The 26,643-nt window shown below is 49.3% G+C and overlaps 1 protein-coding gene and 1 long non-coding RNA gene across 5 annotated transcripts in view; one reads left to right on the forward strand and one right to left on the reverse strand.

The window, feature by feature from the left end:
• The window catches only part of ZEB2 (zinc finger E-box binding homeobox 2), a 168,117-nt gene extending 147,832 nt beyond the window's left edge, over positions 1 to 20,285 (reverse strand). Inside the window, exons 1-2 of one of the 4 annotated variants that reach the window (XM_035131064.2) lie at positions 20,145 to 20,285; positions 16,631 to 16,768 (exon numbers count right to left, since the gene is read on the reverse strand). In XM_035131064.2, the coding sequence (XP_034986955.2) occupies positions 16,631 to 16,703 (73 nt within the window). In that variant the 5' untranslated portion in view covers positions 16,704 to 16,768; positions 20,145 to 20,285. Of the gene's footprint in view, positions 1 to 16,630; positions 16,769 to 17,327; positions 17,351 to 19,917 lie in introns of those variants that run through there. The other 3 variants (XM_035131055.2, XM_035131075.2, XM_035131084.2) reach the window with 3 other exon arrangements.
• On the forward strand, positions 18,136 to 20,912 carry LOC132592752 (uncharacterized). The gene is made up of 2 exons (XR_009558259.1): positions 18,136 to 18,368; positions 20,208 to 20,912. It is a non-coding gene; the product is annotated as an uncharacterized LOC132592752 (long non-coding RNA).
• The last annotated feature ends 5,731 nt before the right edge of the window (positions 20,913 to 26,643 follow it).

Here is a 26,643-nt window from a genome sequence, read left to right on the forward strand (position 1 = left end):
GCTGCAAGCTCAGGAAGAGTCCTGGAGGCTTCAAGGTAGGCAAAAAGCAAGCTGCTAGTTTCCTATCAAGACTTGTTGGGGGTCGGGCGAGAGTAGCAATAATTACTCAGGCTTGCCACGCCAGAAATCCCCAGGAGCCTCGGCTGCAAACGTCAATCTCAGGTAGAGAGAAGGGATCTCTCTCTCTCTCTCTCTCTCTCTCTCTCTCTCTCTCTCTCTCTCTCTCTCTCTCTCTCTCTCTCTCTCTCTCTCTCTCTCTCTCTCTCTCTCTGTGTGTGTGTGTGTGTGTGTGTGTGTGTGTGTGCTGGCTCCTAGGGAGAGGGGAGGAGGAGAGGGTGTTGAATAGGAGGAGGGGGCCGAGTTTACGGGGATGGAGAGATTGCAGAGACTGGCTGAAGCCAGCCTGTCTCTGCATTTATCACTCTGTCCCAGAGGAGGTGTTTGTTCGACATCGCAGCTTGACAGCACACAAAAACACTCTGGCCAGCAGCCCTATCAAAGAACCTACTGACACGTATCATTCGTGGGCCCGGGTTTCACAAAGCGAGGGGGGGGGCTCCTACCACCTCGCACTTTTATCTGCGCGCAAGTGTAAAACTCCGCACGTTTCCCGAAGTGTCCGGGGTCATGTCGGACCTTCAGATTAGCCGCTTTGGCCTCCTTTCTCCTTTGCGCGCGCGCGCGCGCACACACACACACACAAAAGTGTGGGAGCTGCTCCCTTTTTGAAAAAGACCAGATCACCTCCGTCCAGGACGACGTGCTTTTGCCACGCTAAAAAACTTCGAAAACTCGCCTTGGTTTATTTGTTTTGGCCGGAGAGACAAAGAATTAAAAGAGCTGAACCAGCCTTATCCGATCCGCGTGGGAAAAGGGGAGGGAAGGGATGGATGGATTGACGATCTGCCGTTGATCAGCAGCTCGAAGGGCGTGGGAAGAGGGGCGGAGCGCGGGGTAGGGTTAGGGTTTGAGAAGCACCCCGGCCAATCAGAGAAGCTGTTGCCAGGCGATCCCTGTCCCTCATTCTAGATGCCTGGGCTGGGCTTCTTTATCGGCGCCTGCGTAGATTGAGTGCTATGGTCCCCAACTTTCCTGCAAGTTGGGGGCAGAGACTCAGTTCCCTTTTGAAACAGCAACTCGAAGGCGCTTGTTTGTTGTCCAGATGAGTAAGAGAACCGAAACTCCTCTCTGGGACTGAATTGGAGCCCTAGTTGCACACCATGGCAAATTTTCAGGCCTTGGTCTTGAGATGTTCCCTGGTGTGCACACAGAATACCTTCCCTCTCCACTGAGTAACTACAGGTCCTCCACCACCTCCATACTTCTGCATGTTGCGACCATGCCTGTCAGTAAGCATGAAACTCTTAATCTCAGGGATTCGAGCCTCACTGGGCAAAAGTTTCCTGCATTGCCGGGGGCTGGACTAGATGACCCTTGGGGTTCCCTTCCAACTCTATGATTCTATTACTTGACTCTAGTCCTGAACCTCCACCTCCACATTCATCCTTTCTTACCCGCCTCTTCTCCAATAGCCTGAACTGGAACTTCTTTTTAAACGTACAGTACAGTATAGTATTCTTAAACCAGGCCTCTGTGCCTCAGTTTCCCTGTCCCTAAAGCATAGGTAGTCTTTGTAATTATAGTTCCTACCAAACCACTTGTTGTGTATATATGATTGAATGCACGATTACAAATATTACTTAGATGTTAGAGATACAGTACAGGTATACCCCACAGCAGATGCCACACCCATATATTACAGCAGAGAAGGCATCGATACACACTCTCTTCCACCCCAATCATATAATACAGGTTGCTAAATTTTCCAGGTGCTCTCAGTCAAGAATGCAGATTAGATGGATCATTCAGACTGTAACCATGCCCGGCAGTGTAGGATTCACCCCTTTCTGCTACTTTTTAATTACCCTGGTTGTCCATACATGGAACCTACTTTAAATTCAGCCTGCTTAAACCCATACAGTTGCACAGATTTAAACGGGACTCAGATGCAAGCACACCTCCTTGAAAATGAATTTAATGGGTGTCAACAGATTTCCCTTGCAACCAAACACAGTTCAAAGCTGGGGTGCTAGTCCTCATGCAATCTACAGCCTTCCACTCCATTTCAATTCATGTTTTCACTTGCTTGTTTTGTTAGCTAAATAGGAAATCAGTTTAACTGCACAACCCTGCACACCCTTGTCATGGTAACTTACAAGTAAGCCTCAGTGATTTCAGTGGGACTTACTCCCCGGTAAACGGACACAGCAGAGATGTGGAAACCTGTAGCCCTGCTGAGGTTGCTGGACTGGAATTCCCATCATCCCTAGGAATTGGCTGCACTGGCTGGGGCTGATGGGAAATGAAGTCCAACCACATCAAGAGGTTCCTCATGCCTAGTGTCCATAGTTGCAGCCTAAGAGGCCAGTGGGGCCTGCCTAATAACAGGGCTGGCATTTATGCCTTTTTGAAGCACATGGAGGTCAGGGAGAAGAAGTGCAACTACATTTAATCCCCAGAGAGGAAGGGGGAAATCATGGGAGCCTGAATAATTGGGCTGTCATATATATGACTGGCCAAGTAAGGCAGAAATCAAAGAAATCTTGCTTGGGCTGTCATCAACACCTGTGGAACTGACAGGATAAGGATCCAGCGGGACAAGTTCTGCCTGGCCTGGCCTGTTGTTGCAATTGCCAAGGAAGTGCAGGCCAGCATCACCATGTGTCAAGCCAAGCCCGGAGGACGAGCTAGAGACCTTGCTCTGGATCCCATGAACTAATGGCTCTTTGGTGGAGCCACCTGAAGCGAGCAGAGTCTTTTGCCGAAGCATTTGAAGTGGCTGAAATCCACCCACTTGTTAGAGGAGGAGGAGGAGGAAGACGGAACCATCCAGGTCAGAGGCTCTCTGCAATACAGTATCTACATCTCCTCGTCCTGGTACTGATTCTTCCTCTTGCCTCGCACCTTGCCTGGGGTTCATTCCTACCCAAAATCAAATCCATGGCGTGTGCGACTGGAGGAAGCGGGAGAGAAAATGTGAGGAGGCAGAAGTATAGACCGCAGAACAACTACGCACTGCCACGTTTCCAAGCGCATTCCAAGTGCATCACAGCGATGCACCTCTTGCCCAGCTCCCGCGGTGGCAGAAAGGAAGGGCTTTTGCCGGCCTGTCCCAGAAAAACGCGCTCTCTGCCGAGCTCACTTTGGTCTCTAGCCTGATGTGGTGATAATCTATTCCAGTTTACTTCTCCCGTCTCTCCGCGCCTCCACCCCCAGTCGCCCTTTCCTCCAGTGCCCCAATAACAAAGAGTAAAAGAACTTCCAATTCTGTTTTAATTAATTGCTTGCTCGCAACCATACACACCCTATCAACTCTGGTTCGTTAGTGAAGCTGGAAAGTGGAAAGAGTCGAACTAGCCTAACACCCACTGAATAAGAATGTTAAGTGTGCGTTGGTGGGTTAAAAGGGTGGGGGGAGGAAAACCAGCGCACACAGCACAACACTCTCCACATAATCACTGGATATCTAAGAAGACTAAAGGTAGCAATACGCTTGGAAAACTCCAGCGCGCCGAATGTGCTCCTGTTTCAAAGGCGTCCGTATAAAAGGATTCTTCAAAACCAGTCCCAATTCCAGGACGTCACAGGCTGAACTCCTTTCACACACATCCAACTCTTGTCACCCTTCGCTGCAAACAGCACACTATTTGTATAAGTCCCCCCCCCTCCCACAAATACACTTTTAAATTCGGATCGGAATACGGAGTCACAACGGATTCCCCAACGCCTAAGCAGGTGACAACATTCTCGCCTCTCTTTCGAGCTGCAACTTTTCCACGCTGCCAAGTGAGTCCCAACAACAAAAACAACACACGCACACCCGTCCCACTATCCTCCCATATGTAAACGCTCCTCGTCCCGCCCCCCCCCCAATACGCATTCCTGGACCCCGCGCGGATTAGATGAAAATATAGGATAGGATGGGTGATTATTTTTTTGGAGAGAGGGAAGGCTTGCTCCTGTTTAGGCAGAGCTGTTCTAACGGGGCTCTGAAGCCGCTTCTCTTGATTCAATCGGGGGCTCGGGGGGCTGGGGGGAGGTAAGGTATACTTTTGCAGTCTAGAAAGGGACCAGCGCCTGGCTGGGCTCTTTGCTACGGGCAGGAGACACGATGCGCAAGTTGCTCTGCCAGCCTGCGCGCCTGTCCTGGCGCGTCCCACTATCCCGCTTTCAAACCGCGACGCACGGAGTTAAAAGAGCTGGGCAGAGGGGCCTTGTGGTTCTGGGGTGCGCAGAGGACGGTGAAGGATCGAAGCTACGTTTCACATCTCAGTAGTCTACCATCACCATCACCAGCAGCAGCAGCCCCCACCCCCCGCAGCAGCTCCGGTTTCCAGCGCCAGATCGCGATTGCTGCGCTTCTGGGATTCGGACGAGCTGCTGCCTTGCGCTTATTGCTAACGCAACGGCCGGTGCCAACCCCAATTAGATCACAAATGGGATCACTTTAATTCAGCTCTCCAACGGTGACCCTGACCAGGTTTTTTAAATTCTAGAAGATAGGTAGGTAGGTAGGTAGGTAGGTAGGTAGGTAGGTAGGTAGGTAGATTTGAGGTGAGGGCTTGTTTTAAACAGCTCTTGGTTTTCGAGATATTTCTGCCCCTACCCCACCCCTTTCCAAAGGAATACTGCATGCTCGGTTATTCATCCAAAACGACATAAAGCATAATTATGGGATGATTTGGCAGTTGGCATTCCTGCCAAGCTGCGCTCCATTGCCAGATCCTAGAAACGCGCCTGCTGCTGCTGCTCTGGGGTTGAGAGGCAAAAGCAGGCAAGGAAGGAGGCTTCCTTGAGAGAGAAGCTGGAGTCAGGGATTGCGTGGGGAGAGGGAGAGAGAGAGAGAGAGAGAGAGAGAGAGAGAGAGAGAGAGAGAGAGAGAGAGAGAGAGAGAGAGAGAGAGAGAGAGAGAGAGAGACGACACGGAGGAGCCAGGCTTGCAGGAATAGTAAAGCGCGCACCACATTTTGCATTCCCCTTCTCTCTCTCTCTCTCTCTCTCCCTCCCTCTCCCTCTCCCTCTCCCCAGCCCCCTGCCCGCACAATCCCACTCGCATCCCGGTTCAAAACTGCTGCATCAACCTAGAAGGGAAAGCAAGAAAATGATCGGCACGCTATCAGAAAGCACCAGGAGGCTGTGACAAAAGGGAGGTTTGCCAACTTGACACACGGGTAACAACATAGCAAACACCTTTAATTCTGTCATGTCTCATACCCTTTACTTTCTCACACGTTTTGTGGCTGTTCTAACGTTGACACCTACAGGGTTTTTTTGAATGCCCCCCTCCCCACCCCCCAAAAATGTAGAAGAGGGAGGGTGGAGAGAAAGAAACCTGGCGATATATATTTTTTTAAGAAAGGAAGAAGGAAATAAAATAACCTGTAGAAACTATAACAAAAACTATGCATCCTGATAGTTGAGAGCAACTCTGAATTCGAAAGGAGTGACATTCCCACGTGTCTCTCCGGGGCCAAGACGCCTGAACCCAAATCCGCTCGTTCTCTGGGACCAGAGTGAAAATTATGCGGGGCTGAGTTGGAGAACAAGTCAAGGTTCTGTTCTGCTTCCAAGACTGAGGCACCTCAGCAAGCCATAATTCCATAATCATGGAAACGGGTTAAAGATGCAAGACAAGCACCTTCCTGCCTTTGGGAAGTTGGTGATAGGGCAAAGCTAGAGTTGCTTGCCACAAATTCTCTTGCTAGGTTGCAGGAAGCTTTAGAAATCCCACATTTAACTCGAGCTTCAAATCCACACCTACACCACGTGGATCAGCGCGATCCTAGGGGATGAGTCCTTTAGGAGTCAGTCCCACTGAATCCAACGCAACTTGCTCGCAGCTGAGCGTGTAAGAGATGATTGCTGCTGCACCTACTGTGTTGTAAGTGTGCAGTGCTGTTGGTTTAACAGTGTGCACGGGAATATGCCAGGCTTTTCCCTCTGTGTGTCATTTATGAACAGTCATAGCTCGAAGATAAAAGTCCCGAGAGAACATGCCGTCATATCTGATGAGTGCAAGTGAACGGCATGCGAGGAGTTAAACAGCTCCCCCCCCCCCAAAAAAATAAAACCTCGCTTCTGGGTAAGTTAATATCACAGCTGCTTGGCAAAGCATTATCCCAGCACCTCATTTAACAAAAGCCTCCCCCCCCAAACAGGCTCATGCTTTCACCCCAAGTGTTCAAGGTGTTTACTGAAGTAAATCTGCCTAAATCCTCCACTGCTTGGGTCATAGGGGTGGACAAAAAAGAGGAGGGGTGAGAGTCTGGGGTGGAAGGTGCAGAGATAATCTCTTTTTCAAATTCTGCAAATCTTTTGGTGGAAACCAGGAATCTGTGTCACATGCCTCCTTCCTTCCACCGGTAACATCTCCAAGTTGGGGTGCGCTCCTTTTGGGAGAGGGAGAGAAAGGCCGCCCCAGCATCTCTAAGAAAAAGGAGATCTCCTTTCACACTCTTCCAACATATTCTCTCTTTCCCTCTCGTTTCCTTTAGCACGTTTAATCTAAAAAAATTCCTTCAGTAGCACCTTAAAGACCAACTAAGTTTATATTTTGGTATGAGCTTTCGTGTGCATGCACACTTCTTCAGATACAGTGTATGTGTATCTGAAGAAGTGTGCATGCACACGAAAGCTCATACCAAAATATAAACTTAGTTGGTCTTTAAGGTGCTACTGAAGGAATTTTTTTATTTTGCTTCGACTCAGACCAACACGGCTACCTACCTGTAACGTTTAATCTAGTTGCTGATGAGATATTGGGGTGGAGGGAAGAAAAGCTGTTACTATCTTTCTTTTTTTAACCGCTACAAACAACCAAAAAGGGAGGGGGGAATGCGGGCGGGGTGGCCCTGAAAAATGACAGGTTGGTAGCCAAGAGATAGTGTGCTTGAAAAGTTGTCACTTAAGATTTCTGCTCTTCTAGCCCAGTTATTTCAAGCCTAGCAGTTGCATATTCTCCCCCCTCTTCTCTCTCCATCTTTTTTAAAAACTTGCTGCAAATGGAGACGAAGAACACAGGCAAAATTTGACAGCTCTCCCTGAAAGGGCTTAAATACTTCTCAGTAAGCAAGATCTAGTTATAAATAATCTCTCTCTTAGTAAAGAACGGTGTGTGTGTGTGTGTGCGCGCGCATGGCTAGAACCTAACAATAATTTGGGAACATTCAAAATGTGGTTGGTGTTATAGAAATCGATTTTAAAAGATAAGTATATTTTTCGAAAATTAACAAAAGTAGGGATTGGGCTAGGATGTAGCACCTGGTCACAATAAGTTAGGAGAAAGTTAGGATACCTGTGCGTGTGCTTTCCTGCTGCAAATTTGAGATTATGTAGCAACAACAGGCCAAGCTAAAGCCTTTTCATTTCACCCCCTTCGATTAATACTATGATTGGGTCTACTGACCAGCACCTCGATTCCGTTCACTATCTGTGGCTTGAAACTAGGAGCAAGTTATGCCCCTTTCCCCCTCTTATGGACCAGACCAGACATCTCTCTCCCTAACCCATCTCCCCTAGTTCATGGAGAAGGAACAGTAAGAGCTAGCTGTGCTCTATCCATCTATTAATAAAAGAGATTAATCGATTCAGTGGAGAGTCACGGATTATTGTAGGTTAAAAAAACCCAGCAACTGGGTTGATTAATCGGTTTGGGGAAAGTAGAATTTCAGTACCGAACAGTACTAATGCATTTAATTGATGATTCAAACTAGTTTTGCAAACCAAAAAGGACATTGCATAGGAGCAAGTCTCACTCAATTCAGCAGAGCCAGCTTCTCAGAATGCGTGCTTAGGGGAATAACAGGTCAATGGATTTGCTTAAAGCAAGTTTAATTTTTTGTAAATAGAAATTGGGTGTGTGTGTGTAATGGTCGGGCTGGCACCCCCCCCCCACATTATATAGATAAATCGCACTGATTTACAGGTGAATGTTTAACCAATCTTAAATATACTTATTAGGAAGTTTAACAGCCCATCCTGAACATGTTCACTTAAATGGGAGTGCGATTCCTTTCAATGAAACTTCCTTCCTTAGAAGTGGAATCAGGCCGCAAACTTTGGATGCAAAGCCTTGCAGATTAGGTCCGGATAAATCCCACTGGGACTGACTTCCCAGTAAGCAAGCTAGGGCCCAATCGTGGCTCCCTTAGACTGATTTAAGCAAGTCCTTAATTATTCAGATTTCCTGCTTAATCCCGTGTAGAGTGAACATCGCGCAAAAATGCATCCACGTTTGCTTGCAAGCAATGCCATGAGGAACACGAGGGGCATTTCTTCCGAGGAAGTTATGCGACCACATTCCTATCCTCAACCCGCTTATTAATATCAGGTGGCGTTGTGGCTGCTATTCCGATGTAATGACTTCGGGGTGGGAGCCAGGGATTCTGCAAACAACGCAGTCCTGACTTGCAGGTAGCAGCACCCGGATGATCCGAAAGCAACCGAGTTATTTTGCGCGCGCGCAGAACTTTCTCCTCCAAGTTTGCGATGCTAAAGCACACGCTTCTGTGGGGAGTAAGTCCCAGGGACCGCGAAGATGGGCGGGGAGAGGGCTGAACATGCAGAGGGTAGTAGGTCTTGGTGTCAACTGCTTCGGGTTCCAGCCTTAGAAGCTCCCGACCAGGTGAAACTAAGATAGGAATGAGTGGCAACGTGCGCCTAGGTTTGAGGGGAAACCAAGCCAGGCAGCCAAAGGCGCGGAGAGCCCTCAGGGCCAAACGTGTGGCGACCTGCGCCCACCTGCCCTGCAGCCCCAGACTGCCGGCAGCCTTGTCCATGGAGGGTGAGAGAGGCATTTGATCCCCTCCCTGACACTTTCTACCTCAAGTGTTCGCGGCGAGTGGCCATGAATAGTACCCGCATGCCATCTTGTAACACTATCTGCCTGTCAGAAGAGCGAAGGCCGGGCAGCTATATAAGGCTTGTAACTAGGGGAAGCCCAACAAACAGCTACAAACACCTCAGCTATTTGACTCAGCCTCCACCCTTCTGCTCTTGCCCCCTCTCTTCTTCTCCTTCTTCCTCTCCTCCTTTTTCTTCTTCTCCTTCTCCTCCTCCTCCTCTCTTTCCTCCCCCCTTTCCACTCTCCCTCTCTCTTCTCCCTCTCTCTTTCTCCTCTCTTTTCTCTCTTTTCATCTTGGCTTTCTGTTGCAGAATGCAAATCTAGCCTGCCGGCGGGTGAATGGACTGAATTGTGATTAAGAAGAAGAAGAGACCCTTTCTTTGTTCTCCCCTCAGGGGATGTTTACTGGGAGAGACACAGCGGATCAGATATGAAAGGCATTCAGGTCAGCATTGATGTGAGCGAAAGTGAAATCATACCTAAGGCATTCAAAAGACCGCCGTGTCAGGGGTTCAGCTAACGGTGCAGCTACTCGCTCTGTGTGTGTGCCTCGGTGTGTGTGTGTGTGTGTCTTCCCTGGTAGGCATACGAGAAAATAAAAATAAAAAAAGCCGTCCACAAAACAGGCATGGTGTTTTGTTTTTACAGCTCAAATATTCATTTATTTTCTTCCAAAGTTTTCGATTTCTTCACTTAAATAAAATAAAATAAAATTCCAAACCAGGAGAGGAAATAAGCCACCTTGTTTCTCAGCTGTGGGATAATTCTGGTTTTGTCTTAATTTTAGAGGTGGAAGGGAATGGCGCCCACCCACCCAACCCCTCCGCCTCCTTCCTCTCTTCGGAGTGTAATGTGAAACCTGCCTTTCCTTGGTGCCTCCATATGGGCTCTATAGGGCTACATTAGACATCTAATTGATATGAATGAAGAAGATAGGGCCGCTGAGTGGTGGAGGCAAAGGAGGCTAATCCAGTCTCGCCTCCATCAGAAGCGACCTCAGGAGAGAAGAGACAGCATAGCATTTGGCGGGGGTGGGGTGGGGTGGAGAAAGAGGAGATGAAATGGTCCAACACACCTGATAATAGTAGTAGTAATAATAATAATGGTTTGCATTGCCATTGCAACGCCTCAGACCCAACCCCAACTTCGCTGAATTTAGGTTCTGCAACCATAAATCCAAATAGAAAGCCTAGCCTCTTCCTAGGGCATTTCCACGAGGAACCACTGGGAACTTAGCTTCGCAAAGTTTCTGCTGCTTAAATAGACAGAAGCTGCCTCCTCATCCGTCCCAGCGCGCAGCGGCGCTGCTATCGCTAAATATGTATCCATAGTCCACACACACGTGCATTGATTTGGGGCGGGGGTGGGTGGCTCGTGGAGCAGCCAAATCCTAACACTGAAGCAAACCTTTCGGAGTTCAGGGATGCTTCCTTCCCGAGGATTGTCCTTAGGCTGGCATCCTAAGCTTTTAAGAACGGGGAGGGCGGGTGTCAACATCCATTGATTAAAAATAATAATAATAAAACGGTAAAGGAAACTACAGGCGCAGACCCGCGCACAAAAATAGTTAATGAGACTTTTTTTGGGTGGTGGGGGGAATCATGGTTTTATCCCCTTCCTTTTCCCCTTTGGAATTGTTGGTTTCGTTTAGATATCGGAGGGGGGTTCCCTCCCCCTCCCCTCCCCATCTGTTTCTTGGTAACATTTACTGCTGCACGTTTTCAACTAGTGTTTCTGCCTCAGAGACTTCTCTCTCTCTCTCTCCTCTCTAGTTGTCTAAAAAAGACAACTAAAGAGCAATCAAAAAGGTGTCTGACTTCGCCATTCAGACAATTGTACCCTTGTGAGAATGCCTGGATGAATGGTACGGTGGACACCCCAGCACTATTGACGTTATAAACATGTAAATGAAACACATTAGGGCAGACAATCAATTGTCTGTGGGCAACTTGCGAACCTGCAAACTCCCTCCGCTGCGTGACAGGCACAAAATAGGGTCTACCTTGGGAAGCCCAACGGGCTTGGGGGTGGGGTGGGGTGAGGGCTGCGGCTGGGGGGTGGGTGGGTGGGCAGGAGAGGACAAAGGCGTCCCTTTCAGAGAGGAGAAAATGCACCTTAGAAGCAAACGGGGGATAATGCAGATTGCCCAGATGCTCTGGAGGCCAAACATGCCTGATGCCTTTCAGGGAATCAACACTCTTCCCACTTTTAAAGGAGAGAGGGAGAGACAGAGACAGAGAGAGAGAGAGAGAGAGGTAGAGAGATTCGCTTCCAGCCCTTAGGGAGTCTCCCCCCCACTGCCCCTCAATACACACAAAGCTTGATTTTTAGACTCCCATGCGATTTTCCAACCCTAAGTGTTTAAAAAAGAAGAAGGCTCCACTCCATTTCCCTAATTCATATGTAAGATCCAGAACTGGAGGGGGGGGAGAGAATATACGACAAATGGTGGGGGGAATATTAGACGGGGCGGGGGGCGACTTTCTAAGACGAGTCCCAAACTCTGAGGCGACACGTTTTTAGACGGCACTTGATCTACGGGAAAGGAGAGTTAACAGATTCTCTTGAGGACTTTCATCTCTGCCCGCCAAGAACCTCAAACTAAAATAAATACATCCACCTTGACAGGGGGAAAACAGCCCCTTGTGTTCTCCGGGCACTTCGCTTTGCTCGGGTGTGAGAAGGATGACAGGCGGTGCACACCTTGGCCTCTTCTCTGGAGTGCCACACACACACGTGAGTGTGTCATTCATATAGACAGAGATGCATATATTATATACAGAAGCAGGCATATATGTGTGTCTGCAATACACAAATGCGAGAGCCGGGTTTTGGGGGGAATGGGAGAAGGAGAATGCAGTATCTTCAGAGATCACTCAAAGGATCCCTTTGCTGTCGATTTTCGCACTTGTAAAATAACAACAACAACAACAAGGCTTGCCTTGGGACCACTCCCCCAGCTGTTCCTGAAACGTCCAAAAAGTAATAACAATAATAAAAATGAAAATATAACCAACCAACCAAAAAAAAGCATCCCACTCGCTTGTGGTTTCTGCTGCTCTCTGTGTTTTTCTCCGTTGCCCTCAGATTTGCACCCTACACACACACACACACACCGTAAAGATGTTATTTCTCAGCTGGGAATGTGGCTGGGAATCTTCCCTCGTCTCTCTCCCCCCCCCCATCTTTTTGGGGATCTGGCAAGCCGCTCGAGAGGCTTGTCGAGGCTGCTGTCAGTTTGGTTCCCGGACACTAGAGATGAGCGAGGCTGCCCGCTTGCTTGGCCTGCTCTTTTGGGGATCAGGGGCGGCGGGGCGGGGAACACGCGGGCCATGCTCCCATTCCTCTAAGCGATCGGGAAGAACTTTGTGAAGGGACCCCTCACTAAGGGCAGAAGGAGGCGGAGGAAGTCAACTTTGCCATCCGAATCCCCAACCCGTGGCTCTTTTGCTTTTTCCAAAACAAAACAAAACAAAACAAAACCCTCAAACCAGCCTAAACCCTAATCCTCATCATCTCTCAGAGAGACAGGAGAGAAAATTGATGGGGAGAGGACTGAGGTCACCCCGTGATCACATCAGTCGCAGCATCTTCTTCCTCTCCAAAGGGGGCCCATAACCCTAAGCATCAGCCGCCACAGCAAGAGCAAAAACTTGGGGGAAGTTTGCAGCTCGCTTGGCAGTGGAGATGGTGGTGGATCTCCCAGGGGCAGAGAAGGGAGGGGAGGGGGACGCAGAGGGTGGGGTAGGGGGTTGGAGAGGGAGAGGGAAGAAAAAAAAAGCAAATAGAAGGCAGCTTGGGGGGTTGCCTCCTGCTCGCAGAGAGAAAGTGTTTCAATTCACAGCGAGTCAGGCGACTGGGAATCATCTGACTGAACTTTCCTGAAAAACCGACAGGCATTCCTGGACTGCTGCGGGTTCTTCGGAGCTCCTACAAGCGCCAGCTCCTCTGGAGGGAGACCACGTTCAAAGGAAACGGTTCCCCCTTTCTGCCCTCATTTCAGCCACACAAATCCGGGCATCTCCGCATCACACTCCCACGCCACTTCCTTCTCTGCTCTAAGTCAATTTAGGAACTTGCTCGCTTGAAAACAACAACAACAACAACAACAACAACAACAACAACAAGCCTATCATGATTTGAAGCAGCATTTCATCTTAAAACTTAAATAGGTGCACACACACTGCCCCGAATGCTTTCCGAACCTCTGCTTAAGGTCTTCATTCTGCCCATCATGATTTGCCCTTGTTTTTAAAAATAATTTTTTTTTGGGGGGGGAAACAAACCTTGCACAAATAAATAAAATTCCATCAGTCTTGTTTATGCTTTTTTATTTTTAAAAAAGCTTATCCCCTCTTTTTTTTAATGAAGCCACAAATATTTTGATTCTCATGAGCTGCCCCTGAATTTCTTCTCCCTGATTCCGATTAGCACCGTTCTGTGTAATGTTATCAGGAAAAACACAACCACAGCAAAGTGACATCTTTTCCAGGAATCCAAAAGAAGGGGGTGGAAGAGAGAAATCCACTCCCGTTCAGATAAATCCCCAGCAAATCCCAAAGGGGCCAATACGTGTTTGTCGAGGAAAAAATAGGAGAGAGAGAGAGAGATGAGAAGGGAGGAGGGGGGAGGAGGAGGATGAGAAGAAAACACACCCCTGATGTATCTACCTGCTATTCAAAATTCGAATAGTTCTCACTTGAGACATGGCTTAACGAGAAAACACGCGCATCATCAAGCAGAGAAAGATGTCTGCTTTTTTGTGGGTTGGTTTTAAGTGCAACACCATCCTCGCAGGTTTGACACTTCGAGTCAAACAGTGGTTAGACTTTAGAAGAAGTTTGCAGAGTCTAAAAGACACAGGTTACTTTCACCTGGCAAAAGGCGCTCCCTGCCTCTCTCTCAAGACACCCAGAAGAATGGGGGGGGGTGTTTGAGCAGAATGACTATTACTCAGGGGTCTTTCTGCATTGCCCTAATGATGCCTGTGTTTCCTGCATGCATCTCATGCCTGATCTGCACGCCACTAATGTCACCTCTCTCTCTCCTGGAACAAACTGTCAGGAGGAAACACTGAACATGCAGATAGATCATACATGCAGATATTCACCACACCACAGTGGACACGCTTTCAGGAGATAAGCTAACAGTCTTACACACGCGCACGAGGAAGAGAAAGAAGGTGGCTTGAACCACATCACCCTTCCCAATAATCAAGAATGCCAAGCCTGAATCTCATTCCATGTGATATTTAACATATCCTGTGTGTGTGGCGCGGGAGGTGGGGGGGGGGCGGCGGAGAGGACGGCATAGTTGACATAAAAGGTTTGCTCTTTTAACATTTTTGTAAAGGATAGGGGGGGAGAGAGGAAAGCCCTACAACAGACAGTGGATGTAAGCAAATCAGCTAGTAATAATAATAATAATAATAATCATCGTACGAAAGAGGTGAAAGAAAGCTTATGAGTGCTTTTAAACGTCTGCTAAATTACAAGCGACGGGTGGGAGCGGGTGGGCAAGAAAAGTGCCTCTTTCGCCAGGACCACCTTAAATAACGGCAGGCACCAGGCTGAAAGGGAAAGTGACGGGGAACGCGGAAAAGCGGGGGGGGGGAGAGAAGAAGATGCCCCGAATACTGTACAGTATATTGTTTAGACTTTGTTTTTTTGCCTTTTTGGAAAGCAGCCCCGGGGAGGTGGGATGGGGTGAGTGGAGACACGGCAGCCCGTGGGGCGCACTTCGCCAGGAGTTTCTGCCCTGAAAAGTCCCTCTCTCACACCTCCCCAGCGACCGGGAAAACGCACAAAAACTCGCCCACATTTGTTTGTAACCGACCTTTCTCTTTGTGTTTCCTTTCCTTTCCTCTCCCCCAGCCCAAAAATATTGCAAGTAACATCGGTTCGGGTTTACACCAGTGTCTTCCTCATGCTCAACTCCCCCCCCCCACTCTCTAGAGAAAAGTTGCTCAGAGTGAGGGCCAAGGAAGTGCCATGCGGAATGGTGTGGGGCTGGAGTGTGCGAGTGTTTAGTTGCGCGGAGGGGGGGGAGACTTGGAACTTGTGAGTCAAAGAAGAAAGGAAGGACCTGGAGAGAAAGGGGGGTGCTGACCCCCCCCCCACAACATCCGACGCAGGATATGTCCCGGGGCCGCGCAGGACTCCCCCTCCCTCTCCGTCCGCTTCTTCCGCGATCAGAGGAGAGAGGGCCACGCGCGGGACACGCACGACCCTCCCGACTGCTGCCTGCTCGACAGAGGGAGTTTCCTCGGCCGCCCCCGAAAAGTAACTCTTCCGCCCGCTCGGCTCCAGATTTCTCACGCTGCTCTCCCTCCTCCTCCCCCCTCTGCTTTTCCCAGGGTCTGGCTGAGCGGTTGAGGTTTTCCTGCGTGTGTGTTTTAATGGAGCTGTTCAAAGATCACCCCCCGTAATCCACCCCTCCTTTCTCGGTGTGTCCATTCCCTCCTTCTCTTCCCCCCCCCCCCACCCCCACAACACAAGGATCTGGTCATGACAACGTGAAAACTACCGGACGTTTTCCAAAGTGCCTTTTCTTTTCTTTCTTTCTCTCTCTCTCTCTCTTTCTCTCTCTCACTCACCCTCAGCTCTTTTGCTTTTCCTGGGTCTTGTGAGAGGAGGAGGGGGGTGGAGGGGGAGAGAGAGAGAGAGAGGCAAGCTGGCTTGGCTTGGCTGAGAGGTGATTGTGGCCAGGAAGGCAGCGATCAAAGGGAAACAAGAAAGAGACAACGGCGGGGCCAGAGGGAGGGAGAGAAAGAGAGAAGGAAGGAAGGAGGGGAAGAGGAAAGAGAGCGGGCGAGAGGAATCTAACGGGTCTTCCTGGGCGATCTCGCCGGCGCAGGAGCGCAGCAGCCGGGACCGTTAGCTGACTCGCCCCGAGAAACTTTCTGCTTTTCCCAACGCCCTGAGCCAAGAGAAGCGACGGAGACTGGAAGAGAGGGGGGGCGACGAGAGGAGGAATCTCCTTTCCTCTCTCTCTTCCTTCCTCTCTCAGCGCCTGGAGTCTCCCACCCCCGCTCTGCTTCCTTAAGGAATCTGCCCCCCCCGCCATCAACTCCTCCAAGGAAGCCCCGGGACCTCCCCCCCCCTGCCTACTTTGATCGGACTTCTAAAAAAAAAAGGTGGGTGGAGGGTATGTGTGAAGCGAACCAAATCTTAAGGAGCGCTCGTGGAGGGGGGGGGCACAGACACACACAGGAATAGCAACGCCCTGGGATCCCCCACCGCCGATCCTCTCTGCCGCTCACTTTCTCTCGGGCTCCCTGAAACTCTCGCTCTCTCCGCTCCAGAAATACACAACAAACAAGACGGACAGATCTCTAGCTCGCCCTCCCTCCGTCTCTTTCTCTTTCTCTCTCTCGGTGGGTCTCCCCCCCCCCGCTTCCTCCTCTCTCTTTTCTCCGCCGAGGCGCAAGCGATCGCCCTGCTCCAAACCCACCGCGGGCATTGGGGGGGTTTTGGGGGAGCTTTTGCTGCTTTCTTTCTAGCAACACCCCCCCCCGCGTCGTCCAATACGCACACCTCCCTTCATATTTCCTTGCCTTTTCTCCAAACCCTTTCCCCCCCCCCTCCGTCGGCAATCGTCTCGAAGTGTCGCCAGGACCCAAAGTAGAAAAAAGAAAAAAAAACAATGAAGGAAAAAAAGTTTGATGGAGGGCTTCCCCCTCCCCCGCTCTGCCCTCCCCCTCCCCCGGCGGCTCCCTTCTCTCCTTACCGTTTTTCCTTCTTGGATTGGCTTGTTTTCGCCTCTTACACCTGGGGCCATCCGCCATGATCTGCTGCTTCATTGATAAGAGTGGATCAGATGGCAGCTCGCATGGACTCGACTCCCTGATTCAGCAGCACGCAGACTCTATGGAGCAACCAAACAGAGGCACCGGGTGGGCATGGCGAGATCCCGTTCAAACGCGCGGCGCCAAAGGGAGCCCACGGACACAGCGGAGAGGCTCTCCCCACAGGCAACCCCCCACCCCCACCCCCACCCCCACCCCGACACCTCCCCACCCTGCACAAAAGAAGGACCCCCGCCCCGAGCAGCCCAGGCGCCGCGCACAGCAGCGCTCGCGTTGCGCACCACACAGCGGCACACACAAAAAAACACACACGCTCTCCCTTCGCCCTTCCTCGGAAGTGTCTGGGCTGGGGGTGAGGGTGGCTTTTTTCTTTCTTGGAAATGCATGCTCTTCTTTTAACAGACAAAATACCTCCTATTATTATTATTATTATTATTATTATTATTATTATTATTAACATTATTATTATCTCTCCCTCTACCACCAGTGATCACACACACACACGCAAGTATTACATCTTCAGAAATGACTCATGACCCTTAGAGGGAATGCACTCGGTTTTAATGGTTTTGTTTTCTGTCTCTCTCTCTGAGTTTTTAAACAGAAAAAAACACACACGTTGCTTGATTCAAATTGCTGGCCGGATTTTTTTTTCCTCCGAAAAGTACTGAGGACCTCACGACGCTGTGTCTTGTTTGCATAACAATAATGACACCATTATATATATATATATATATATATATATATATATATAGAGAGAGAGAGAGAGAGAGAGAGAGAGAGAGAGAGAGAGAGAGAGAGAGAGAGAGAGAGAGAGAGAAAGTATATGGCTACGAACTGATAAGAGCTGCAGAAGAACAGGCTTATCTGCCTTCTCGCTCGCTTCCCCCCCCCCCCACGTTTCTCACACTTTTAAAGTCACGTTGGCAATATCCTGCACATGGTTCTCCAGCACCCCCCTCCCCAAATGTAATTTCAACCTCCCTTCTTTAGAAAGAAAATAGGAAGAGGGGTTGGGGAGAGATGTGAAAGTACTCTTGTGAGACTTTCTTATTAGTGGATCTCATTTTTAAAATATTTTGTGTGTGTATGTGTGTACATACACACATACACAGTCTTGTAAAACTAGTGCACTTTCTCGCTGACACGGCCGCAAACTGGATGTGAGCTTTAAGACTGTCAAAACTGGGGAACGAGGAAACCCCTCGCTGTCTAGCTGATCTAAGGAAACGCTGTAGCTTCAGAACATGCACCCACACAGCACAGCACAACACAAACAACAACAACCACCACCACCACAACCCAGTGTACTCTGACTTAAGGACGAGTTTAAAGAAGGAAGGCAGACTGATGTGTGTGTGTGTGTGTGTGTGTGTGTGTGTGTGTGTGTGAGAGAGAGAGAGAGAGAGAGAGAGAGAGAGAGAGAGAGAGAGACTATAAAAGATGTAGCAGATGCAAACTGTAAAACAAGGACAATTAACCCTTGCTCTCCTGGACCAAATTTATCCTAACCTCGTCTTTTGTCTTCCCCCTTTTATTTATATACTAGGCTTTTGCCATCTAGAAATGGACTCGCAGGCTCGTCTCTTTAGGCTGCAAACCTCTCACCGCACTTGCATGAGAGCAAGACCCGCTGAAGTCAGGGGAACTTACTTACGAGTAAGCATGGGCTGCACAACGCAGAACTTTGCAGATCTGGCAGGAGAAGGGGAGGGGGATTTCTTCCCTTCCTTTTATGCGGTTGTTTCCCTATTAACTTTAAAGGCGATTTAAGAAAGAAATGAAATGAAATAAACCATGCAGCAGTGTGTGGCTTGGAGATTAGCTTCAAATGCACTGTGTTGTGCAGGTAAGGCTGTGTAAGATGGCACAAGCGAGGCCAGCCTTGTGTCTTGGACTCAGCTGCCTAGGAACCCATCCTGAGCCACTGAAATGTGTGTGTGGAAGAGCGAAGGGAATCAGCACCCCATTCCATGTTTGCTGAAGACTTCTAACTGTAGCAACTATCTTCTCCATTAAAAGAAAAGATCTAGCAGGAGGCTAAGAAATTATTCAAAACAACAACCTGGTCCTTGGAAGCATCCTTGGGTAAGTGGCGAGATTCTCTAAGAATCTACCAATGAGAGAGGATCACCGTCAAGGATTCTCACTGCCTACTTACCCTTTGATATTCTTTTTTTTTTAAAGGGTTGCTAAAAATTGTGGAAACTGGGATCTCACCAAAGTCCCCCCACTCCACCCCTCATCTCTTCCTGGGCGAATTCTGATTTTGTTCCTCTTTACATATTTTTTTTGCTACAAACGACTTTTAAGCAAGTTGCAGTCACTACTTTCACTTCTTGTTGAGAATCCCAGAAGCTGAGGTGTTAACTTCACCCAGTCTCAGAGAAATAAAAGCAAGAAATGAAACTGACTAAGCATACAGAACAGCGAAAAGAAAAGAAAAGAAAACTTTCTTAGTTGCTTTGGAAGAGACAAAATAGAAGCCTGCCACTAACCCTAAGAGCAGCAGCAAGCTAATAATACATTTGGTGGGGCTGGTTTGCTGGGAGTTCTTTTTAAAGCAAAGCCCCAACTAAAATCTTATTATCCAGCCGTGCCTGTGTTGGTCTTGTTCACAGCTTGAAAATCATTAACAGGTACGTGCAAACTTTAAGATGTGTAAACGTGAGGACGAAGAGAAGCGAGCGGAATGCTGCTAAAAAAATAAAAACCACAACAGACCGAGGAATAATAGAAAGGCGAACTTTCCCTACTCCTGATGGGAACTATAAAACGTAAAATAAAAATGGGTTGGGGGGGGGCAAAATAACCTTTCCCACCTGGTAAGCCAGGTGGGTATATGTCCTGGGAGAGGCTAGGTAATAACAGTTTGTAGGAAGAAACAACTCCTTCTCCTCCCTCCCTCCCTCTCCTCTCTCTCTCTCTCTCTCTCTCTCCTCTCTCTCTCTCTCTCTCTCTCTCTCTCTCTCTCTCTCAGAAAGTGATCCCAAGTAAATGTAGATTTCAGTTCAAAAATGAGAACTCACCCCACCTCACCACTTCCTCCCTAGCTGTAGACAAGGAAAACAGACCCCAAGACAGCAATTGTTTTTAAAAGAAAAAAAAGAATAGAAAAGAGGTGGGGAGAGGGAAAGAACGAGAGGGATAGGAGGAACAACAATGAGCAAAAAATAGAAAAGAGAGGAAAATATAACCGAGAACGTACCTGCGAAGTCTTGTGTGTAGTTTTGGTCAGCAATGGAGAGAAGAAGAAGCATGAAAAAGCCGCGGAGTGGAGGAAGGAGGGGAGAAAAAAAGGTGCAGGGAGATGTAGCTGGTTGGAAGAGAGGACAAAATGGTCAAAAAGCCTCGGAAAGAGTTGTCGGAAGGGACCGTTATTCCTGCTGGGCAGGTTAGGACTGATCTCTTTCTGCCACTCCAGGAAACACAAACCTGGGGACGGACTGACGTGTTACGCCTCTTCTAATGACATTTTTTTCTTTTTCTTTTCTGTAGGAGAGAGAGGAGAGAGGACCCTGAAACACACGCCACCTATCTTTGTGGGGAGGGATAATTGAAGAGCGCCAAACGTGAGCATCATGTGGAAACGTGATCGCCAAGTTTCTCTCTGGGGAAAGGAAGGATCTGGGATAGATTATACCTTGAAGTCTCCGCGAACGCTTTAGTGGAAGAAATGAAATTCCACCTCCCTCTCTCTCTCCTCCTCCTCCCCCTCCCCTCCGCCTTTCCCTCCCTCTTTTCCACCCTCCCCTGGCCTGCCTGCCTCCTTCCCTCCCTCCCTCCCCAGCCATCAAGTCTTTGGCATCATTATCCTCTTCGCTAAATCCTACTGATGCGAGGCGGAAAACGGTGAACACCATTCACAGAACTAGCCCAACTCAAAGGAACTGAAAGTTGCAAGGAGACACCCGGAGGCTGTGGGGTTCGCATCCCGCAGGCTTGCTCGCAGCAGCGCGCGGCTATATAGAGCAAGACGGGATCTGCAGCAGGGAAAGAGAGATCTAGGGATCGTTTGTTTGTTTGTTTATGGGCTTCCTCCCTCGATTGCTTTTCCTTCGCGCCCCTTTCAAATTGCAGATGCCAGAGTGATGGGGCAGGCGGGGAAAAACAAAACAAAACTATTCATAATGAAACTTAGGGGTAGAAAGGAAGACGCTGAATTAGCCCTGAAGATATATAACAAGTGGCCAATGAACTCCTGGTCCTTAAAAATAAATAAATAAATTTTAGGGGCGTTTCAAAGCTGCTAAGCGCGCTTACTTAGAGGCAAAACCTTCTGCTGGCGATATAACTTTTACTTGAGAGTGAATGCAGCGAGGATGTCGTGTGTGTGTGTGTGTGTGTGTGTGTGTGTGTAAGTCCCTGCTGCTCTTTTTTCTGGGTGGGAGGGAGACATTTTTCTCTTGGGGTGTATGCAAAGGCTGAGAATTGGGGGGAAATAATAATTGCTTCCCCCCACCTTCTGTTCTCTTTTCACACTTGCAAGGATAGTCAGAGGGGCAGTTCGGAAACAGAGATAAGATGTATAGAGGAGTACTGGGGATACGGGCGAAGTGCGGTGCAAAAAGACTCGGAACACATAAACAAGCAGACAGAATAAAGACGGAATCCATATTCAGTGTATGAAATATATAGGTAGCTTTCACGGACTTTCGCAACTGTGGCTTTAAGCTTGTTTACTCGGAAGCAAATCCCTCTGTGGTCAGTGGGGTTTGCATCACAGTAACTGTTCTTTAGGATTGCAGTCTAAGATTTAGACAGGTTGACTTCTACCTGCACCAGTATATTAGAATATCAAACACACACACACACACACACACACACACACACACACACACACACACACAGCGTCTCTCTTTCTCTTACACACAGATGGCCCTTGAAGGGCAGAAAGTTGAGTGTGTAGCTTTGCATTTCATGGGGGTAACAAGTCTTTTTTGTGTGTGCGCTCGCGGAGAAGGGGGGGGGGACTTTGGCAAAGATTAAAATGAAAATTAAGCCCTGAGACTCCACCTTTGCACTGTGGGGATTGGTTATGCAAATGGGGAAGGGATTTCCTGGCGAAGGCAGCTTTCTACTGTATGGTTAATTAAATCATCACTCAAAAAGGTTTCCAATGTGACGCGCCTGTCCTAATCCAATCAGGTTACGTAGGTCCTAAACAAGAAAGATATTCCTCCCCCCCCCCACATCTGGAAGTCAGCAATTTTAGCAAGTACTGCACATTATTAACCAATTCCGAGTCCACAGTCCCAGGGGAACCTTTAAAACACACACGCACAGCACACACAACTTAAAGTGTGTTCTTAACCAATGCTCTTCTGTTTGCTTAATCAAAAAGCTGCTTTGCAGGCGCATCGTCGGAGGGGCTTGGGGGGGGCGGGTTGGGAGAGACCACCGGCTGCAGGCGAAGTCCTTAAAAGCACCCGGAGAGGATGAAAGAGGCCAGGCTGGGCGGCGGGGAGAGGAGAGAAGTAGGGGATCCTTTGCTGGGTTCAGCTTCCCCCATATTCCCCCCCCCCCCAGCAGCAACCCCTTCCTTTTCTCTGCGAGATAACTTTTTGCGTGATCTCAGTGCTTCCTACAAAGAAACACCCACCCGCCCACCCAGGGGAAAAAGTTCCAATCCGCGAGGTTGGCTGGCATGATCCCGCGCTGAAGCTAAAGAGGAGCTGCCCGGACACACACACGAGAGAGAGAGAGAGAGAGAGAGAGAGAGAGAGAGAGAGAGAGAGAGAGAGAGAGAGAGAGAGAGAGACTGGGTTCCTCTGGCAGCATCTTCCTCGCTTGGCCACGGTTAAATCTCTTAGAGAGCACTCCTCTCTTTCTCTGCAGACCCCCTCCGACCCCGCCAGCTCCTTCCCACTGAAGGAAACTGAAACAAATGCTGCGCTGATCCGACACTCCACTTTTACTTACAGTAAGCTAAGATAAACTGCTGGCGAGCTGTGCATTGAACGGGCGCCTTGAGCGAGGCGACTGGGATGCTTGCTCTAGTCCCTGGCAATCACCGCTTCCAAAGGGAAAAGGCTCCTGAAGCTCAGGACCAGGGGGTGGGGGATGGATGCGTGTTTTGGAAAGGGTAGAGGGGGTGACACACTCTTGCCACCTTGCTGGCCGAGGGTGGAAGAAAAAGGAATAAAAAGTAGCCCAAATCAGAACATGCAACCGCATCCTCTCCGCCACACACGCCCTACTTCCCTCTCTTTCGAAGCTTTGGGTGAATCATTTCCAAAACTGCGAGGACACCGTCCAAATAAACACAAACAAGGCTTTTGGGGAGAATTGATTTCCTCCCTGCCCTCCGAAAATAGGTCTTAATCCTCCGCTCAGCAGGCTCTAGAAGGAGGTAGAGAGACACCCCTCATCTCTCCTCGCAGTTCCTGCCTCGCGCGCGCATTGGGATTTCTTGTTCCGTGTTTGAAGGAAATATTCAGACGTTTTGGTTGACACGCATTTGGGGTTAGGATAAGCGCGGGGGTCTTTGGAGCGGGCTTCTAAATCAAATGCTCATTTCAGGTTTGCTTGACGGGAAGCTTTCTCCTGGTGTCATCCGGAGAGCAGCCCCCCGCCTCCCACACCTCCAGGACCCACACCCCGGATCGAACTGGACCCAATTACCCCGTCCGAACAGAATCAAAGAGGGTTTTTTCCCCATTGACACCTTCTCTGGGGCAGGTAAGGCAGGTTCCTAGCGGTGGGACGCCCGGAAGAAGCGAAGTAAACTTATTTTTCTTAACCCGTGACTATTAAAGAGCCTCTGCCACTTAAGACCTGTCGTTTTTTATTAATTCAGAACATTTTTTTTTAAAAAAAAATCCTGATCCACTGATGATGGCAAAAAGATGAAGCTCAGTAATTAGACAAGTGGGAGAAGAGCCTCTCCAGGCTTTTATTCTGGTTCTTTGCATTGAGAGTTGGGATAAAACTTCCCTCTCTTTCTTTTATCTTTTGAGGAGGGGGGAGAGCTAAACTGTTTACTGACTGACCTAACGATCCCTATCCCGGAGAGGAGGGTACCATTCGTTTTTAGACGGAGGCGCCTCTGGATTTCTGGAGAGAGGGACAAGAGGGTGAGCAGATCCTGTTGCAAATACGAACTGGAAAGTACCAATCCCAGGCAGCCAGATCCAAAGTCTTTTTCATCTGAAGGAGGTCTTTTCGGATCTGGTTTGGAGCTCTAAAGCACGGTGACACTTCTGAAAGAGCTACAGCTAACCTACACCAATAATACTAATACTAATAGCAACAACCTCCTTTTCTGAATTCTCGATTACACGTCTCCCTCCCCTTTATCTGAAGCGCAAGTGCTTAACATGTAATCTCATTACCACCCCTTTATATATTATTCCTACATCTCTAGATTATTAACTAGGGCACGAGGTGGTGGGGTGGTAGTGGGGGGAAGAGCCAACTTGCTTCCAAATATTTTCCCCCCTTTCGCCTTAAAGCAAAGAACGACCTTTAGATTTCTTTTTTCTTCTTCAAATAAATGGGAGTTACACGGGCAGTCCTTTGCGAGGAGGACAGAGACCGAACCAGACCGTGGGAAGGTCCTCGTGGATTTAGAGAAAATACACTGCCGCGGCCAAAATAATTCCTAGACACTTAGGAAGCCCTCACCCGCCGCAGAGCCACCCTTTAGTTTCCACAAACTCCCGAAACACGCGTGGAAAGTGGGGGGGGGGAGGCAGGCGGGAGAGGCTAACAACGCGGGGGGGGAAAACATCGCTCCCCGGAGAGACTTTTCCCAAGATCGGTACGTACCCGCTCAACTCTTCATAGCAAGGATGCTTTATTATTATTATTATTATTATTATTATTACGCTGCTAAACAGGGAGAGAGCGGGGTTTGGACTGAGGATTTGTGTCAGAAAATAGCAACATAAAATTTTTAATAAAAATGAAGCTTATCACTACTGAGGAAGAAGAGGCGAAACAACTTTCACCTCCGCGGTTAGGACGCGCGGCTTCGTGAAGCTACAGGAGGAATGCAAGTGCTCTTTTCCTGGGCTAAGCGAGATTTTGACATCAGCGCCGAAAGCGAAGGGAAAACTAATCGATGTCCTGCTTCGCCCCCTCCCAGACAAACGAAGCGTCTCCCTTGCCTTGGCTTCGTCCAAGCCTCCAGTCCCATCCTTGGCAGGAAGTTGCCGTGGGGGAAAGGGGAGGGAGGGAGGAAAAGAAAAGAAAAGGAGAGACTTACTTTCGAGTAAATTTGGAGAGGCTTGGGAGACGCACGTGTGAGATTTGCAGCACGAGGCTGGGCATGTTGACACAGAAGGATGCCCAGCACGGGTTTCAAGGGGGCTGACGCTCAAGTAAGCCTCATTTTGTTTGTTTGTTTGTTTGTTTACATTTTCATTATTATAATTATTACACACTCTTGGGAATTTAAAAAGAAAAGAAAAAGAAAAAACCCCCACCTTCAGTCCCACAAGCCATCAAATTAGCAGCCTCAGCAAATCAGACGTTGGGTGGATGGGGCGGACGCGACCCCGTCTGGCGCTGAGGAGCGAAAAGAGGTCCCCGCGTGTATCTCCCCTTCCCAATCGCGGCAACTTTTTCCCTGCGTAAAGAAAAGAGGAAACTTGGGCCAGCAAAACGAGTCTGCCGAAGAAGAGGATGCCAGGCAGGCACCGGGCTCTGCCTTGCCCTTCCCCGGTTGCCCCCTTTGTTCCATTGCCTCCATTCCACACGTGAGAGGGGCCGTGGGAAGCGCGCGGCTGGGGGAGCGCGCGACACTTCGCCACCCTCGGCCCGGCCTGTCCACGGACTGCGCCACCACCGGCTCCTCTCCCGCCGGACTCTCCTTTTCACCCACGTGACGCCGCGGCCCTATTTCCGGTTGGTCGGGGGGCTGCGGTGGGAGCCGAGCGAGCGGCCACCTGCCTGCCTCCCTCCCTCGCACGAGCCTCCCCCGCCGAAGGGCGGCCGGGGGCTCATTAGCATGAGAAAAGGGCGCGCGCTCTGCCTCGGCGTCTCCCGCGCGCTCTCCGTCTCCCCGCGCATATGGCGAAGGCCCGCCAGAGCAGGCAGGCGAGGTCGGAGCCAGGAGCTTCTCAGGGTGACGGACCGGGGTGGGGGGTGGGGGGTGGGAATACACTCTTTCCTGAAAGGCGCTGCCTGGGAAAGGGCTTGGCCAACTCGGCAGCGCGCCTTCCCGTGACCTGGAGGCAGCCGACTGCTCTTCCAGAGGATCCTGCAGGTTACCCAGTTAAGCGTAGGATTGTTGGCATGCACTCTTCTGGGCCGGGCTGCCAAGAAAGTGTCTGTGAAATTAGAGGTATATTGATGACAGGGGAACCTCACTCGCTTCCAGTGTGTCTGGGTGGATTCAGATGATCAACTTTTGACATTTGGGATTTTGGGGTTGCTTGGGTAGTTTTCTTTTTCTTTTCTTTTCCTGCAACTGAAGGCATGCAGAATTGGGTTGCTTAATAGTGCCCAGCAAGCAACAGGCCTTCCTGTTTTCTGCAAGCCGCAGTAGGAAAAGTGTATGCCGCTTTTCTGTTTTCTCTTTAAGTTTAAAAGGAGTTTCACATTTTGGCCTGTTGTTCATTTGGAAGGAGATGCGAAATCTGCAGCCCCGGGAATATAACACCTCCTGGTACACATGGCATCTCGAGAATACAGCATGTCCCGGAGGAAGAGGAGGATTGGTCTGCTTAAAATTCATAAGCCTTACAAAGTGGCTGCCCCATTCATGAAGTGCTCCCTCTTTTTAAGGGGAGTAAACACAATCACAGTGAAGAGAAAGAAAAGACGTTTATTCACAGAGTAGAAATGCTTCTAAACCACCACCAAATGCAGGGCCAGCTTTTCATAATTTATTATTATTTTTGCATTGATTTGTATATGAAATAGGTGGAGATTCATTGTGCATTTCCCAGGGTTGATTGTTTTCCCCTCCCAATCTGTGAGCTCAGAG

Source organism: Zootoca vivipara, chromosome 1 (genome assembly GCF_963506605.1).
Source record: "Zootoca vivipara chromosome 1, rZooViv1.1, whole genome shotgun sequence".
Lineage (NCBI taxonomy): Eukaryota > Metazoa > Chordata > Lepidosauria > Squamata > Lacertidae > Zootoca > Zootoca vivipara.